At 52.1% G+C, this 12,881-nt stretch overlaps 1 protein-coding gene across 1 annotated transcript in view; it reads left to right on the top strand.

The window, feature by feature from the left end:
* The window catches only part of LOC132872774 (coiled-coil domain-containing protein 180-like), a 54,521-nt gene that overhangs the window by 34,956 nt on the left and 6,684 nt on the right, over positions 1-12,881 (top strand). The window contains exons 23-32 of the mRNA XM_060907850.1: positions 5,008-5,124; positions 5,197-5,295; positions 5,392-5,475; positions 5,607-5,794; positions 6,123-6,184; positions 6,705-6,737; positions 6,807-6,819; positions 6,971-7,051; positions 7,163-7,232; positions 7,333-7,477. Of these exons, the coding sequence (XP_060763833.1) occupies positions 5,008-5,124; positions 5,197-5,295; positions 5,392-5,475; positions 5,607-5,794; positions 6,123-6,184; positions 6,705-6,737; positions 6,807-6,819; positions 6,971-7,051; positions 7,163-7,232; positions 7,333-7,477 (892 nt within the window). The remainder of the gene's footprint in view (positions 1-5,007; positions 5,125-5,196; positions 5,296-5,391; positions 5,476-5,606; positions 5,795-6,122; positions 6,185-6,704; positions 6,738-6,806; positions 6,820-6,970; positions 7,052-7,162; positions 7,233-7,332; positions 7,478-12,881) is intronic.

The following is a 12,881-nucleotide window of genomic DNA, read 5'->3' as shown; positions in this document are numbered from 1 at the left end:
TTGTGTGAAAATCTGATGATGTTTTAGGTCATATTTATGCAGAAATATAGAAAATTCTAAAGGGTTCACAAACTTTCAAGCACCACTGTATGTCCTCAGTGCTCGAACTGGGCAAAGAAGGACGTGATCTTGGCCCTGCTCATTCTCCTCAGGTGGTGGTCTGAAGGCTTCCAGGCTGAGGGGCTGATTGGTGTACGAAGAGGAGAAGTTCTTGGGCAGAAACGAAGGATTAGGCCACAATGTTACACCCGTGCCATCGGGGCTCCATCGTAAGCATTCCCGGCCGATAGACAGGGCATGTAGTTCACCCGCTCTCTTAGCCGACGCCATAGCTAAAAGGAATGCTGTCTTTAAAGATAGCCACTTGAGCTCCGTCCCCTGTAGGGGTTCAAATGGAGGTTTACACAGTGCACTTAAAACCAGAGGCAAGTCCCAAGCTGGTCTTGGACTGCGTTGAGGGGGTCTTATGTGCTGAGCACCTTTAAGAAAGCGGCTCACCAGTGTGTGGGATCCCACAGTCAGTCCGTCTACCCTGTTGTGCATTGCGGATATAGCCGCTACATACACCTTGATGGTGGAGGGTGCAAGGCCCTCGTCCAGGCGAGACTGTAAAAAGCTGAGAATCACCGGTATCGGGCAACATGCCGGTTCCTGATGGCGTACTTGGCACCAACTCACAAAGAGCTTCCACCTATTGGCATAGAGTGCATTGGTGGAAGGTGCGCAGGAGCACTGGATGGTCTGCATAACGGTCGACTCACATTCTGCTAGCAGTGGGTCGGGCCCTTCAGAGGCCACACCCACAGCTGCAACCGTGCTGGGTTCGGATGCCAAATTTTGACCCCCCCCATCTGTGAGAGGAGGTCCATCCGTGCAGGGAGACACCAAGGCTCCTTGTGCAGCAACCCGTACAGGGTAGGGAACCAGACTCTCCCCGGCCAATTGGGGGCTATCAACAGCACCCTGTGACCCTCCTTGAGGATCCTCTCGAGAGTGGGCAGAATTAGCGGGAGTGGTGGGAAAGCATACAGGAGCTGCTGTGGCCACTTGTGTGCCAGTGAGTCTTGGCCCAAGGGGCTTGACGTTTCTTTCAGTGCAAACCACAGGGGACAATGTGTCGTGGCCTGGGAGGTGAAAAGGTCCACCTCTGCCCTGCCGTATCGCAGCCAAATGCTCTGCACCACTTCCGGGTGCAGCTTCCACTCCCCCGGGTCGGGGTTCTGCCATGACAGAAGATCCGCAGCAGTGTTCCTCACTCCTGGTAAATGCATTGCCCTCAGGCTCACCAGACGAGGGTAAGCCCATGTCAGCAGGTGCCAAGTGAGCTTCAGGGAAGGTAGTGACCTGGTGCCGCCCTGGTGGTTTATATGATAGACCACAGATGTATTGTCGGTCCTTATAAGGACATGCCGACCCGCTAAAACCGGAAGGAAATGTTTCAGGGTGAGGAAGACGGCCCGCAGCTCTAACACATTGATGTGTTGTCCCCGCTGTTGTGGGGCCCATACGCCCCGGGCAGTCCTGCACTGCCACACTGCGCCCCAGCTGATCAGTGATGCATCGGTGGCGACTACTTCTCTGCGAGAGGGTATGGACCCCATGGGGACCCCCCGCGTTAGAAAAGAGCGCTCTCTCCATGGGCGTAGACATGAGGAGCAACTGGCCGTGATTCTGACTGACCTGTGCCTGTGATGTTGTGGATGTAAACCAAGGCTGTTCATCCAGATTTGTAGAGGCCTGAGAGTGAGGAGGCCCAACGGAACTACCGACGAGGCCGCAGTGAGCATACCTAGTAGTGTCTGGAAAGACCTGAAGGTCAGGGTTCGTCCCTTCCTGAAGCGATGTAACAGTCGGACAATATCACTCACCCGTCGCTGAGACAGGGTTGCCCTCAACAGCTGAGAATCCAGCTGAAGGCCAAGAAATACAGTCTTCTGGCTGGGTGTGAGGAAGCTCTTGGCGTGGTTCACCCTGAGCCCAAGTTTGGTGATGTGAGAAACCAGCACGGCTGAGTCGCTGAGCGCGTCTACCCTTGACTGAGAACAAATCAACCAGTTGTCCAGGTAGGGGAGGATACGCATTCCCCTGCTCTGAAGTAGGGACAGTGCTGCTGCGATGAATCTCGTAAAGATTCTGGGTGCTAGGGAAATTCCGAATGGTAATACTCGGAACTGGTAAGCCCTCCCTTCGAAGGCGAAACCTGTGATGAGGAGCGATGGGAACGTGGAAGTATGCATCCTTCAGATCGATGGTTGTGAACCAATCGTCCCGTCTGATGTTGTTTAAGACATCGGATGTGCGCAGTATATGGAATTTGAAGACCTTGAGGTGGTCGTTCAAATGTCTCAGATCCAGTATGGGGCGAAGCCCACCCCCTTTTTTCGGATGATGAAATAGGTGGAATAAAACCCACTGTTTTGTGAAGGTGGATCTAATGGCTCGATGGCACCCTTTTCCAGGAGGGTCAAGACCTCCTGGCGTAGTGCCAGAGCTTTGGCCTGGTCTTTTACTATGGTCATTTTGACCCCTTGAAATCTCGGCAGTCGGCATCTGAATTGTATGCTGTAACCCTGAGAGAGGGTGGATATAACCCAGGGGTCCGATGTTACCACTTCCCAGTAGGCGAGTTGTTGACTGGTGAAGTGTCCGGCTGCCGGAGTGGAGTAGTCAACGTCTGCCTCCACACCCCCTACGGCCCCTGGGGGGGGGGGATTGTACCCTGACGTGCCTGGCGAAAGGGGCGGTTAGCAGCTGGCTGGTGGAATGTATCCGGCAAGGATGCTGTGTCTGTACAAGGGGTCGCGGAATTGGTGGAACAGCGGCAGGCGTCGAAGGTGGTCTTTGCGCCCGCGTGGACACACGCCTCAGGCTGGCAAACTGCTGCCTGGCTTGGGTCACCTGAAGGGTGCGCTCCAAAGCCTGTTGTGCGGCGGCACCAAAGAGCTGTCCTGGAATCACTGGGAGAGTGCGGAGGGCCCTCCTGCAGGGCTCTGAGAGTGGTGACTGAGCCAACCATACCTGACGCCTGGCGAGAGTTAAAGATGACATTAGTCTGCCCAGCTCCCTGGACATGAAGGCAAATGCCTGCAGCGAGGCCTCGCTTAGGTCTTGCAGTGATGGGTCTGCTCCAGAAGACTGAAGGGCCTGAGACTGGGCCAGGATCAGGTGAGATAATGAACTGCCTATGCGTGCAGCCCGTGCTGCAGCGTCATAGCTCTTCCCAATGAAGTCATCGGTCAAACGACACTGTGGCCGTGGACAGTGAGCGTTGGGTCTCAACGCCTCGTCCGGTGAAAGGATCAGGGCAGCAAGGGCCAGTTCGATTGTTGGCATGCTGACCAGGCCATGACTGGACGCGTCCTGCATGCTAGCCAGCGCCCAGCAGTCGCTAGGAAGGTGGAAGAAGCGCCTAGGGTCCACCCAGCATCTCTGCAGCTCCTCAATAAAGGGGGCTGAAGGTGGAACAGTGAAAACAGCGGGGGGGGGTCTGTTTAAAAAAGGCACTCTGCATCTGTACTTCAGATGGCGCCGTGTCCAACCCCAGGCGGGCTAGCGCCATTTTTACCGCGGGCTTGACCACTGATGTTCGGCTATCTACTGAGCCCCTCAGTGAACTGCGGCCAGTCTCTATGGAGTCGCAGAGCCGTGGGACCTGTCTCCCTGTCCGTCCTCCCATTCTTCCGCATCTAGGCTGTCAGATGCCATAGTGGAAAGCACATCCTCCTCTTGAAGCTCTGCGGCCGGGGACAGCACCGGAGGCTGTGGCTCAGGAGGAGTAAATGAAGCTGCAGCGGCGAGCGCATCAGCGGGCCGTGCCTCAGGCGGTTGTAGGTTATAGAGTAAAGCCTTAATCTCTGCAACCTCTGAAGCCAAGGTGTCCACTCGTTGCGCCAAAGGGGTCCACCTTCTGGTGTTTGGGCCTACAGGGAGCCTCATGTGACGGCTGCTTAGGGTGCTTCCTAGACTTAGGAGACGGAGCGCAGTCGCTCGGTGCTGGGGGCAGTCGAGAGCCCAAACTGCTTTCCAGCTGAGCAAGCCTAGCAGTGCATGCGGCTAAACTGAGGCAACTGCAGTTCATACATGCCTGTTCAGTTAATCCCTGTTGTAGATGATCGATGTCGAGGCAGCTCGGGCATCGATCATGACCATCCTCTGGCTCGAGAGGGGCTTGACAATCAGCACAAACCATAAACATGGCCACCGTCTATTCTACTTGCCTAAGTATGTGACGGTAAACAAGCAGTGCCAATACAATTTCGAGGACCACAATGGAAATAAGTATTTTTATATTATGTATATGTTTTTTATTGCGAAATAAATCAATTCACAAAAAAAAAATACAGAGCCAAGTAAACAACACGAAATATTCGCGGCGGAGTCAGGAGCGAACACACTCACCCAACTGCATTCAGGTAATCAGCAATCAAGGCTGAAAAAAAAAAAACCACGCTACAGCGCGAATCACAAGCGCACAAAAACCTGAATAAGTATCTATCACCCTTGCAACAAAACAATACTTGTTAGATCGCTACAAGGCGAGAAAACACCCATACGATCGCAGTGAAACTGACACTTATAATCAGAAGTTGCTAGCTGCTGAAGCCAGAGCGAATTCACTCATAAACGGCTTAGTCTGAAAATGTTTTACTTACCTCAAAGCTTTGAGACAAAATCACTTAATCCAAATGGCAAATCGCAGTCTTAAGAGGGCGAAAAAAATGCAGCTCCAACCCGTTAAGGGTTTGCAAGACTCCAATGCGATTGCTCTTAGCAAAATAATACTACTCGAAATAACCTGCTCTGCACGAGAAGATGCAAGAGAACGCTTCCGGGGTGAACGCACCTTAAGTACCGGTGCAGAGGCATACGTCACCCCTGTCGCAAGCGACTTTGTTGGTATATACACTCAAACTGCATGCGCATGTGATGAACATCCAGGTGCTTTAAGCACCGCCTCTGGCGGTCAGGAGAAATGAAATAGAACTGATGTTTTTCTAATCTGGTCAGGCAAAAGATGCAATCAGGAAGTTTGAAGAGAAGCTCCAGTTTCTGAAAGTGGATCTAATATTTCTTGAGAAAATCCAAAGAGTACTCACAAACACCCAAGTCCAGATTAAATCAGAGGTACGTTAAACGGTTTGTTGGCTCTTGGGAATTCTCTACCACCAGCATTAGTCTAACGATATATGCCGGCAGGCCATGAAGAGCAACGCTCACAAAAAAAAGATCAACACTGTGATGAGTGAACTGAAAGATAAGCTTGATGCCTGCACCCAACTCGGTCTGGATAACAGGGTAAATTCTGTTTACAGTGATCACAAGCATGCCTTATGTATGGAAAGTATAAAGTATGTAATTCTAATGCATATACTTAAAATGAATGCATTACAGGTAACATCTGGTGACATTTTTGGTTTAACATCTTCCCTGATAGAAGAACTGAGAATGAGAAGTCAGTATCTGGACTGTTATCTGGTATGGTAGTGCACAAGTACTCATTAATAGTCTGTATTAAAGTCGGTTCTATGAAGATGATGAGCATAATGATTGTGGCCATCTCTGTCATCATTATCATCTTCATTGTCAGTATTATTTCTTGACTGCAGGACCTTTCTATGGCTGTTCCACTGCCTGACACACCTCTGCAGGGGGCATTTGCTGTGGCTGCTCGTAAATGGTCCCGTAAGCAGGAGAAAGTGGGAAACCCAGCTACGGATCCCCTTCTCCAGCCCAGCAGAATGGGAAGTACCTTCATGGATGACAAGGCTGTAGAGGTGATCAGAGGACTGCAAAGGTAAAGAAAAACACACAGACAGACACACACACACACACACAAAACTGCAAAACAGCTTGACAATAGAATTTGCAAGATATTTGTTCACATTTATGTGATTTAAAAAATAGACACTACTAATTCACCAACAACTAATGCATCTCTTAACTTCTGCTTGGTAATTTCTAATCTCCAGTACTGCTTTTTTCTAAAGCGTTTCACCATTTCGGTAATGCCCATCCACAAGGAGCACAATGTTTTTTTCAACTCACAGTGAAACTGAAAACAGGAAGTGGTTCAAGACACACATTACACAAGACTCTTTTTTTTTTTCCTTCCCAAATTTCAGGATAAGCAAACCTCAAACCTGCCAAGAGATCAGTGTAGGTCTTAAAGCGACAAAGTCAGCAGGTACACCAATGTTTTCTTTCATCCTTCACTTTAAGAATGAGTGGCTTGCTTACTACTGTACGAGTTTCATAGCAAGTTCAGTTTCAGTGTGTAACATTAATTGTTTAGATGCACACTAGTAGTCTGCTAGTCAAAGCGATATATGATCATATAAACTGCATGGTATGACACTGAAAAGTTTACTAAGATCTTACCTAACTGTATACAACTTCATGATTTTTTAAAATTATTATTATTTAAGATTTTGTCCACTTCCTGAAGCTTCAGAAATCCCTTGCAGTTTGTTTAAAAAAGGGAATGTGGCTAAACATGTAGATATGTCTTGAAAGTGGCATTTCACATTGTAGTTGAGTTAGATTTTTAGTGGTGTTCATGTAAACGGGAGAATAAACGGATTAATCTTTTGCACGTCATAAAAGTCATGTAAAAGTTTTGGTTCGGTCTAGTTTCTTAGAGAAATTAGTTAAGCTATTGTGTGAATGTAAACCCTGCTGTTGTGGTTTCTTTTCTGACCCATCAGCTCCTCTCAGAACAAGTTCTCCTCCAGGGTCAGGTCAAAGGTCAGGAAAAAATTGGAACCTGTCAGGCTTGGAGTCCCTGCAGAGGAAATCAGCAGAGTCAGTCAACTCCCAGAGGTTAGTTTTCATCTCACTACAGCTCATTTTATATCAGACATTAAACTGTTCGTGGAAGATGATTTTGCAGGTCACATCATTGTTTTATGTACTTCTTTGAGGAGAATATTGAGTTGATATCTGTCAACATTTTAACATTCCCCCCCCCCAGGGTGAGGAGATTGACCAAACCCAATCGGTTTGATAAGAGATTCCAAGTGTTCGGCCCTAAACCTGATGATCAACAGGAAATGTAAATGTTAACATTTTTGCAGATATACAGTACTTTACTCTTAGCAGAATATATTAATTCAACATAAAGCTTTTTTTTTTATTAACGAGTGGGTAATTTGTATTGTTCCAGCCTCACTTTTAAAGGTTTGATCACTAACATTCTGTGGGAAGCCAATGACCGCCTTCTTCAGGAAGCTGAGGTACGCCGGTCTCTTTAATTATAGGACAAATAATAAGCACTCAAATGTTGTGAACAAAGTCAGTACTAAGAATAATCAGATTGCGTCACTTCACTTTCAGGACTTCTACAAGAAAAAGGGGCGCCGCTTGGTCAGCCGTCCTCGGTATATTCAGGAATCTTTTGAGCCGTGTGCTGAAGACTTGAACAAGAGACTCCTTGTCTACCAAAGTCAATCTGATGAGTACCACCATAGCTGTGTACAAGGTGAGCCTCCTCTCTTTCATAATGCTTCAAAACTAACTCAAGTTCTATGATCTCTAGACTTTGGATCATAACAGATCACTGGCCAGCTGCCCTGCTGCTTCTTTAATTAAACATCAGATTGTTCAGAATGTGACAGTTCGCGTTCTTACCAGGAAAATAGTATTACCTCGGACTTATTCACTCTACACTGGCTGCTTATCACATTCCCAATAATGACTGTAACAATGATTAGCTCTGGCACAAGCCATTGAAGCAGTATAACTCATCCCGTGCAGTTTGCTGAACCAGTGAAGGATTTTTCTTATGTTACTGATAAAGTTTGGAAGAGTTACTTGGAGCCAGTAGTCCATGAAAGCACAACTGGCCTTGATTTCTGGGTGGGAAGAACACCATTCCTCTCTTCTGTAAAACAGAGCGACACTAGCCAATGATGGTGTAAATGTTCCCTGCATGTGGGTGGAGCACAGAGGACGGCAGGACAGAGATCAGGGTGAACAGGAGGCTTTATTGCCGTACTTTTCAGTCTGACAAATTAAATAAACAATCAGAGAGACACACACACTGTAGTCTCCTCTGGGGAAGCTCTCTTCCGCTCTCACTCTCCCTTCTTAAATAGGGCGCGGTCACTGGGAAGACACACACAAACACAGGTTAATTGCCGTCAGGTGTAGTGATTCTGCCACTTACCTTCCCTGACTCCGCCCTCCTGTCACAGACCGGCGCTTGACCACGCCCCCGCTGCCACATACCCCCACCGCCCGACTCAGGCCAGGCGGCCATCCGGCCTGCAGCCGACTCCCCCCCCCTTGATGGGAGAGGAAGTCCGCCACGACCATCTGCGCCCCCGGCCTGTGGACCACCTTGAAATTGAAGGGTTGGAGTGCCAGATACCAACGGGTGATCCGCGCGTTGGCATCCTTCATGCGGTGGAGCCACTGGAGGGGCGCGTGGTCCGACCAGAGGGTGAAAGGGCGCCCCAGCAGGTAGTAACGGAGGGCGAGGATTGCCCACTTGATCGCTAGACACTCTTTTTCGATTGTGCTGTAGCGCCCCTCATGCACTGACAGCTTCCTGCTAATGTACAGGACAGGGCGGTCCTCTCCCTCCACCTCCTGGGACAAAACCGCCCCCAGCTCTCTGTCCGACGCGTCAGTCTGCAACACAAAAGGGAAAGAAAAGTCAGGGGAGTGTAATAGTGGCCCCCCACACAGTGCAGCCTTTACCTCAGCGAAAGCCCGCTGGCACTGCTCCGTCCACTGGACCGGATCTGGTGCCCCCTTTTAAGTAAGATCAGTCAACGGGCTGGTGACGTCCGAATCTCATCTCATTATCTCTAGCCGCTTTATCCTTCTACAGGGTCGCAGGCAAGCTGGAGCCTATCCCAGCTGACTACGGGCGAAAGGCGGGGTACACCCTGGACAAGTCGCCAGGTCATCACAGGGCTGACACATAGACACAGACAACCATTCACACTCACACCTACGGTCAATTTAGAGTCACCAGTTAACCCAACCTGCATGTCTCTGGACTGTGGGGGAAACCGGAGCACCCGGAGGAAACCCACGCGGACACGGGGAGAACATGCAAACTCCACACAGAAAGGCCCTCGCCGGCCCCGGGGCTCGAACCCAGGACCTTCTTGCTGTGAGGCGACAGCGCTAACCACTACACCACCGTGCCGCCCTGATGTCCGAATAATTAGGTATAAACCTACGATAGTAGCCAGCCAGCCCCAGGAACTGTCTCACCCCCTTTTTGGTCTTGGGCCTCGGGCAGGCTGCAATTGCTGCTGTCTTGTTAATTTGGGGACGCACCTGCCCGTTGCCCAAGTGGAAGCCCAGATACCGTACTTCCACCTGCCCAATCGCACACTTCTTCGGGTTGGCTGTGAGACCCGCTCGCCTCAGCGACTTAAGGACGGCCCTCAGGTGTTGTAAGTGCCGCTGCCAGTCATTACTATAAACGATGATATCATCAAGGTATGCAGCCGCATAGGTGGCGTGGGGGCGGAGGACCCTGTCTGTCAGCCGCTGAAACGTAGCGGGCGCCCCAAACAGCCCAAAAGGAAGTGTGACGAATTGGTGCAAGCCGAACGGTGTGGAAAAGGCCATTTTTTCCCGGGATAATGGAGTCAAGGGGATCTGCCAATATCCCTTCGTCAAATCCAGTGTCGAATAAAAGCGAGCCGTGCCTAGTCGATTGAGCAACTCATCAACCCGAGGCATTGGGTACGCGTCGAATTTAGACACCGCGTTGACTTTTCTATAGTCCACACAGAACCGGACCGACCCGTCGGCCTTGGGGACCAAGACCACTGGGCTGCTCCAGTCACTGTGGGACTTCTCGACGATGCCCATTTCGAGCATGGCCTGAAGTTCTTCCCAAACCACCTTTTTTTTGTGTTCGGGTAGCCTATAAGGGCGGCTATGCACTACCACCCCCGGGGGCGTCTCTATGTGGTGCTCTATGAGGTTAGTGCGACCGGGCAGGGGTGAGAACACATCCAAAAACTCGGCCTGCAACTGGGCGACCTCCGTGAGTTGGGTCGGGGAGAGGTGGTCTCCACAGGGGACCGGAGAGGTACGTGATGCCAGTGTTCCTTTTTGAACCTCCGGCCCCAGCTCCGCCTTCTCCGGAACCACCGACACCAACGCCACGGGGACCTCCTCGTTCCAGAGTTTAAGCAGATTGAGGTGGTAAATCTGTAGCGCCCCACCCCTGTCCGTTCGCCTCACCTCATAGTCGACGTCCCCGACTCGCCGTGTGACCTCAAAGGGTCCTTGCCACTTGGCGATCAATTTGGAGCTCGACGTGGGCAACAGTACGAGTACCTTATCTCCCGGAGTGAATTCTCTAAGGCGCGTACCCTTGTTGTACAGGCGGGCTTGCCGTTCCTGGGCCTGCCGCAAATTCTCCTGAGTTAGGTGGGTGAGCGTGTGGAGTTTTGCGCGCAGGTCCATAATGTATTGAATTTCGTTTTTGCTTTGTGAAGGTCCCTCCTCCCAATTTTCCCGCAGCACATCCAGGATGCCACGCGGCTTACGCCCATATAATAATTCGAACGGGGAGAACCCCGTGGAGGCTTGGGGGACCTCTTGCACTGAGAACAACAAGGGTTCGAGCCACTTATCCCAATTACGTGCGTCCTCACTTACGAATTTTTTGATAATATTTTTGAGGGTGCGGTTGAACCTTTCCACTAAACCGTCCGTTTGTGGGTGATACACACTGGTGCGGATCGGCTTAATCCCCAATAACCCATACAGTTCGCGTAGTGTTCGTGACATAAATGTAGTGCCTTGATCAGTCAGAATCTCTTTCGGGATTCCAACTCAGGAGATGACGCGGAAGAGCGCCTCTGCAATACTGCGTGCTGAGATATTGCGCAGAGGCACTGCTTCCGGGTATCGTGTTGCATAGTCCACCAGAACTAATATAAAGCGGTACCCTCGTGCTGACCGATCTAATGGCCCGACGAGATCCATCCCAATTCTCTCAAACAGGGTCTCGATTAACGGAAGAGGGCGCAAAGGCGCTTTTGGAATGGCCGCTGGATTTACTAACTGGCATTCGCGGCATGCCGTACACCACCTACGGACATCGCCGCGAATCCCCGGCCAATAGAATCGGGCCATTATTCGGGCTAATATCTTATCCTGCCCTAAGTGTCCAGCCATGGGATTAAAGTGAGCCGCCTGGAATACCAATTCCCGGCGGCTCTTCGGAATTAAAAGCTGTGTGACTCGCTCTTTCGTCTGAGTGTCCTGCGTCACTCGGTATAATCTATCCTTCATAACTGCGAAGTAGGGGAAGGACGGGGTGGCATTCGGCTGGAGCGTTTGACCATCGATTACTCTCACTTGGTCAAACGCATGTCGCAGAGTCTCGTCTCGCGATTGTTCTAATGGGAAATCCGCAAGGGATTCCCCAATAGAGAGAGGAGGAGCCGGCGGCTCCTCACTCTGACGCGGAGATGACGTAGACAGCTCTGTGACAGCTGCTCCCGCCAAAGCGACACCGGGACCTCCCCCTGTCAAATGGCAGGACCCACTCTTTATTAGGCGTGTCATTAAACCCTGAAATCCCGGCCAATCAGTCCCCAAAATCAAAGAGTGGGTAAGGCGAGGATTAACCGCCGCCTTCACTATAAATTTTTCCCCTCTGAAAATAATGTGGACCGACACCAAAGGGTAGCGGTGAACATCCCCGTGCACACACAACACCTTCACCCCCCGTGCTCCCCCCAATGCCTCGGTTTGCACCAGGCTTTGGTGAATTGAGGTCTGGTTACAACCAGAATCCACCAATGCCTGACATGTATCTCCTTGGATACTCACCGGTATGCGATACACTCTGGCCCGATCGAGGGCAGCCTCTGGCGCGTCGGGGATCCGAACCACCGCGCCCACTTCCATTGCCGTGCACTGTTGTTGAAGGTGGCCCGGCGCCCCGCAGCGCCAGCAAACCGGCCCGGGCTTTCCCTCTGCACCGGTGTTCTGGGGCTCACTCACCTGAGGGGGGGGAGAGACAGACGCAGAAGGGAGAAACGGGAGGGCACCGCGGGTGCGGCGGGCCGGCTGGGGTGGAGCCGGCCCCCGTCTCCACGGTGGGGGAATGGGGCGAGGACGGGACACAGAAGGAGGGGGAGAGAGAGAGAGAGAGAAGAGGAGAGAAGGGTCGATGTCATCTGCTGTCCTGCCGCCGGAACAGCCGCCAAATGATCCTCCGCCAGCTCGACTGCCTGATCCAGCGACGGCGGGCGGTGGCACTGGACCCACTCCGCGGTTCCTGCTGGTAAGTGGGCGATGAACTGTTCCAGCACTACCTGGTCGATGATCCCCTCGGCGTCGCGATCGTTGGCCCTCAACCACCGCCAGCAGGCGTCCCGGAGCTGCTGGCCGAACGCGAACGGCCGGCCGACTTCCTCCAATCTCAGAGTGCGGAAGTGCTGGCGCTGTTGCTCAGGTGTGCGCCCCACGCGCTGGAGGACGGCCCGGCGAAGGTCCGCGTAGGCCAGCTGGCGGTCGGCGGGGAGCTGTAGCACGGCCAGCTGTGCCTCTCCCGTTAGGAGGGGGAGAAGGCGCGCCGCACGCTGCTCCATCGGCCACCCCGAGGCTTCTGCGACCTGTTCAAACAGCGTGATGAACGCCTCGGGGTCATCCTGCAGGCCCATCTTGGTGACAGTGAGGGGAGACCGGCCCGTGGCCGGAGCGCTGGTGGACCCCGCTGACGCGAGGAGGTGCCGGAACGCCTTGCGGTCTTCCTGCTGGGCCAGCACCAGGGCTTCGAAGCGCCGCTCTTGTTCCTTCCGGAGTGCGATGAGCGCCTGGTGCTGGCTTTGCTGAGCCGTGGTGAGGGCGTGGACCAGGTCAGCGAACGGGGAGGATTCCATGGGGCTGCTTGG

The sequence above is a fragment of the Neoarius graeffei genome, chromosome 24 (genome assembly GCF_027579695.1).
Source record: "Neoarius graeffei isolate fNeoGra1 chromosome 24, fNeoGra1.pri, whole genome shotgun sequence".
NCBI classification, from domain to species: Eukaryota; Metazoa; Chordata; class Actinopteri; order Siluriformes; family Ariidae; genus Neoarius; species Neoarius graeffei.
Note: the sequence above shows the minus strand (reverse complement) of the source record. Positions and strands in the feature narration are given on the sequence as shown.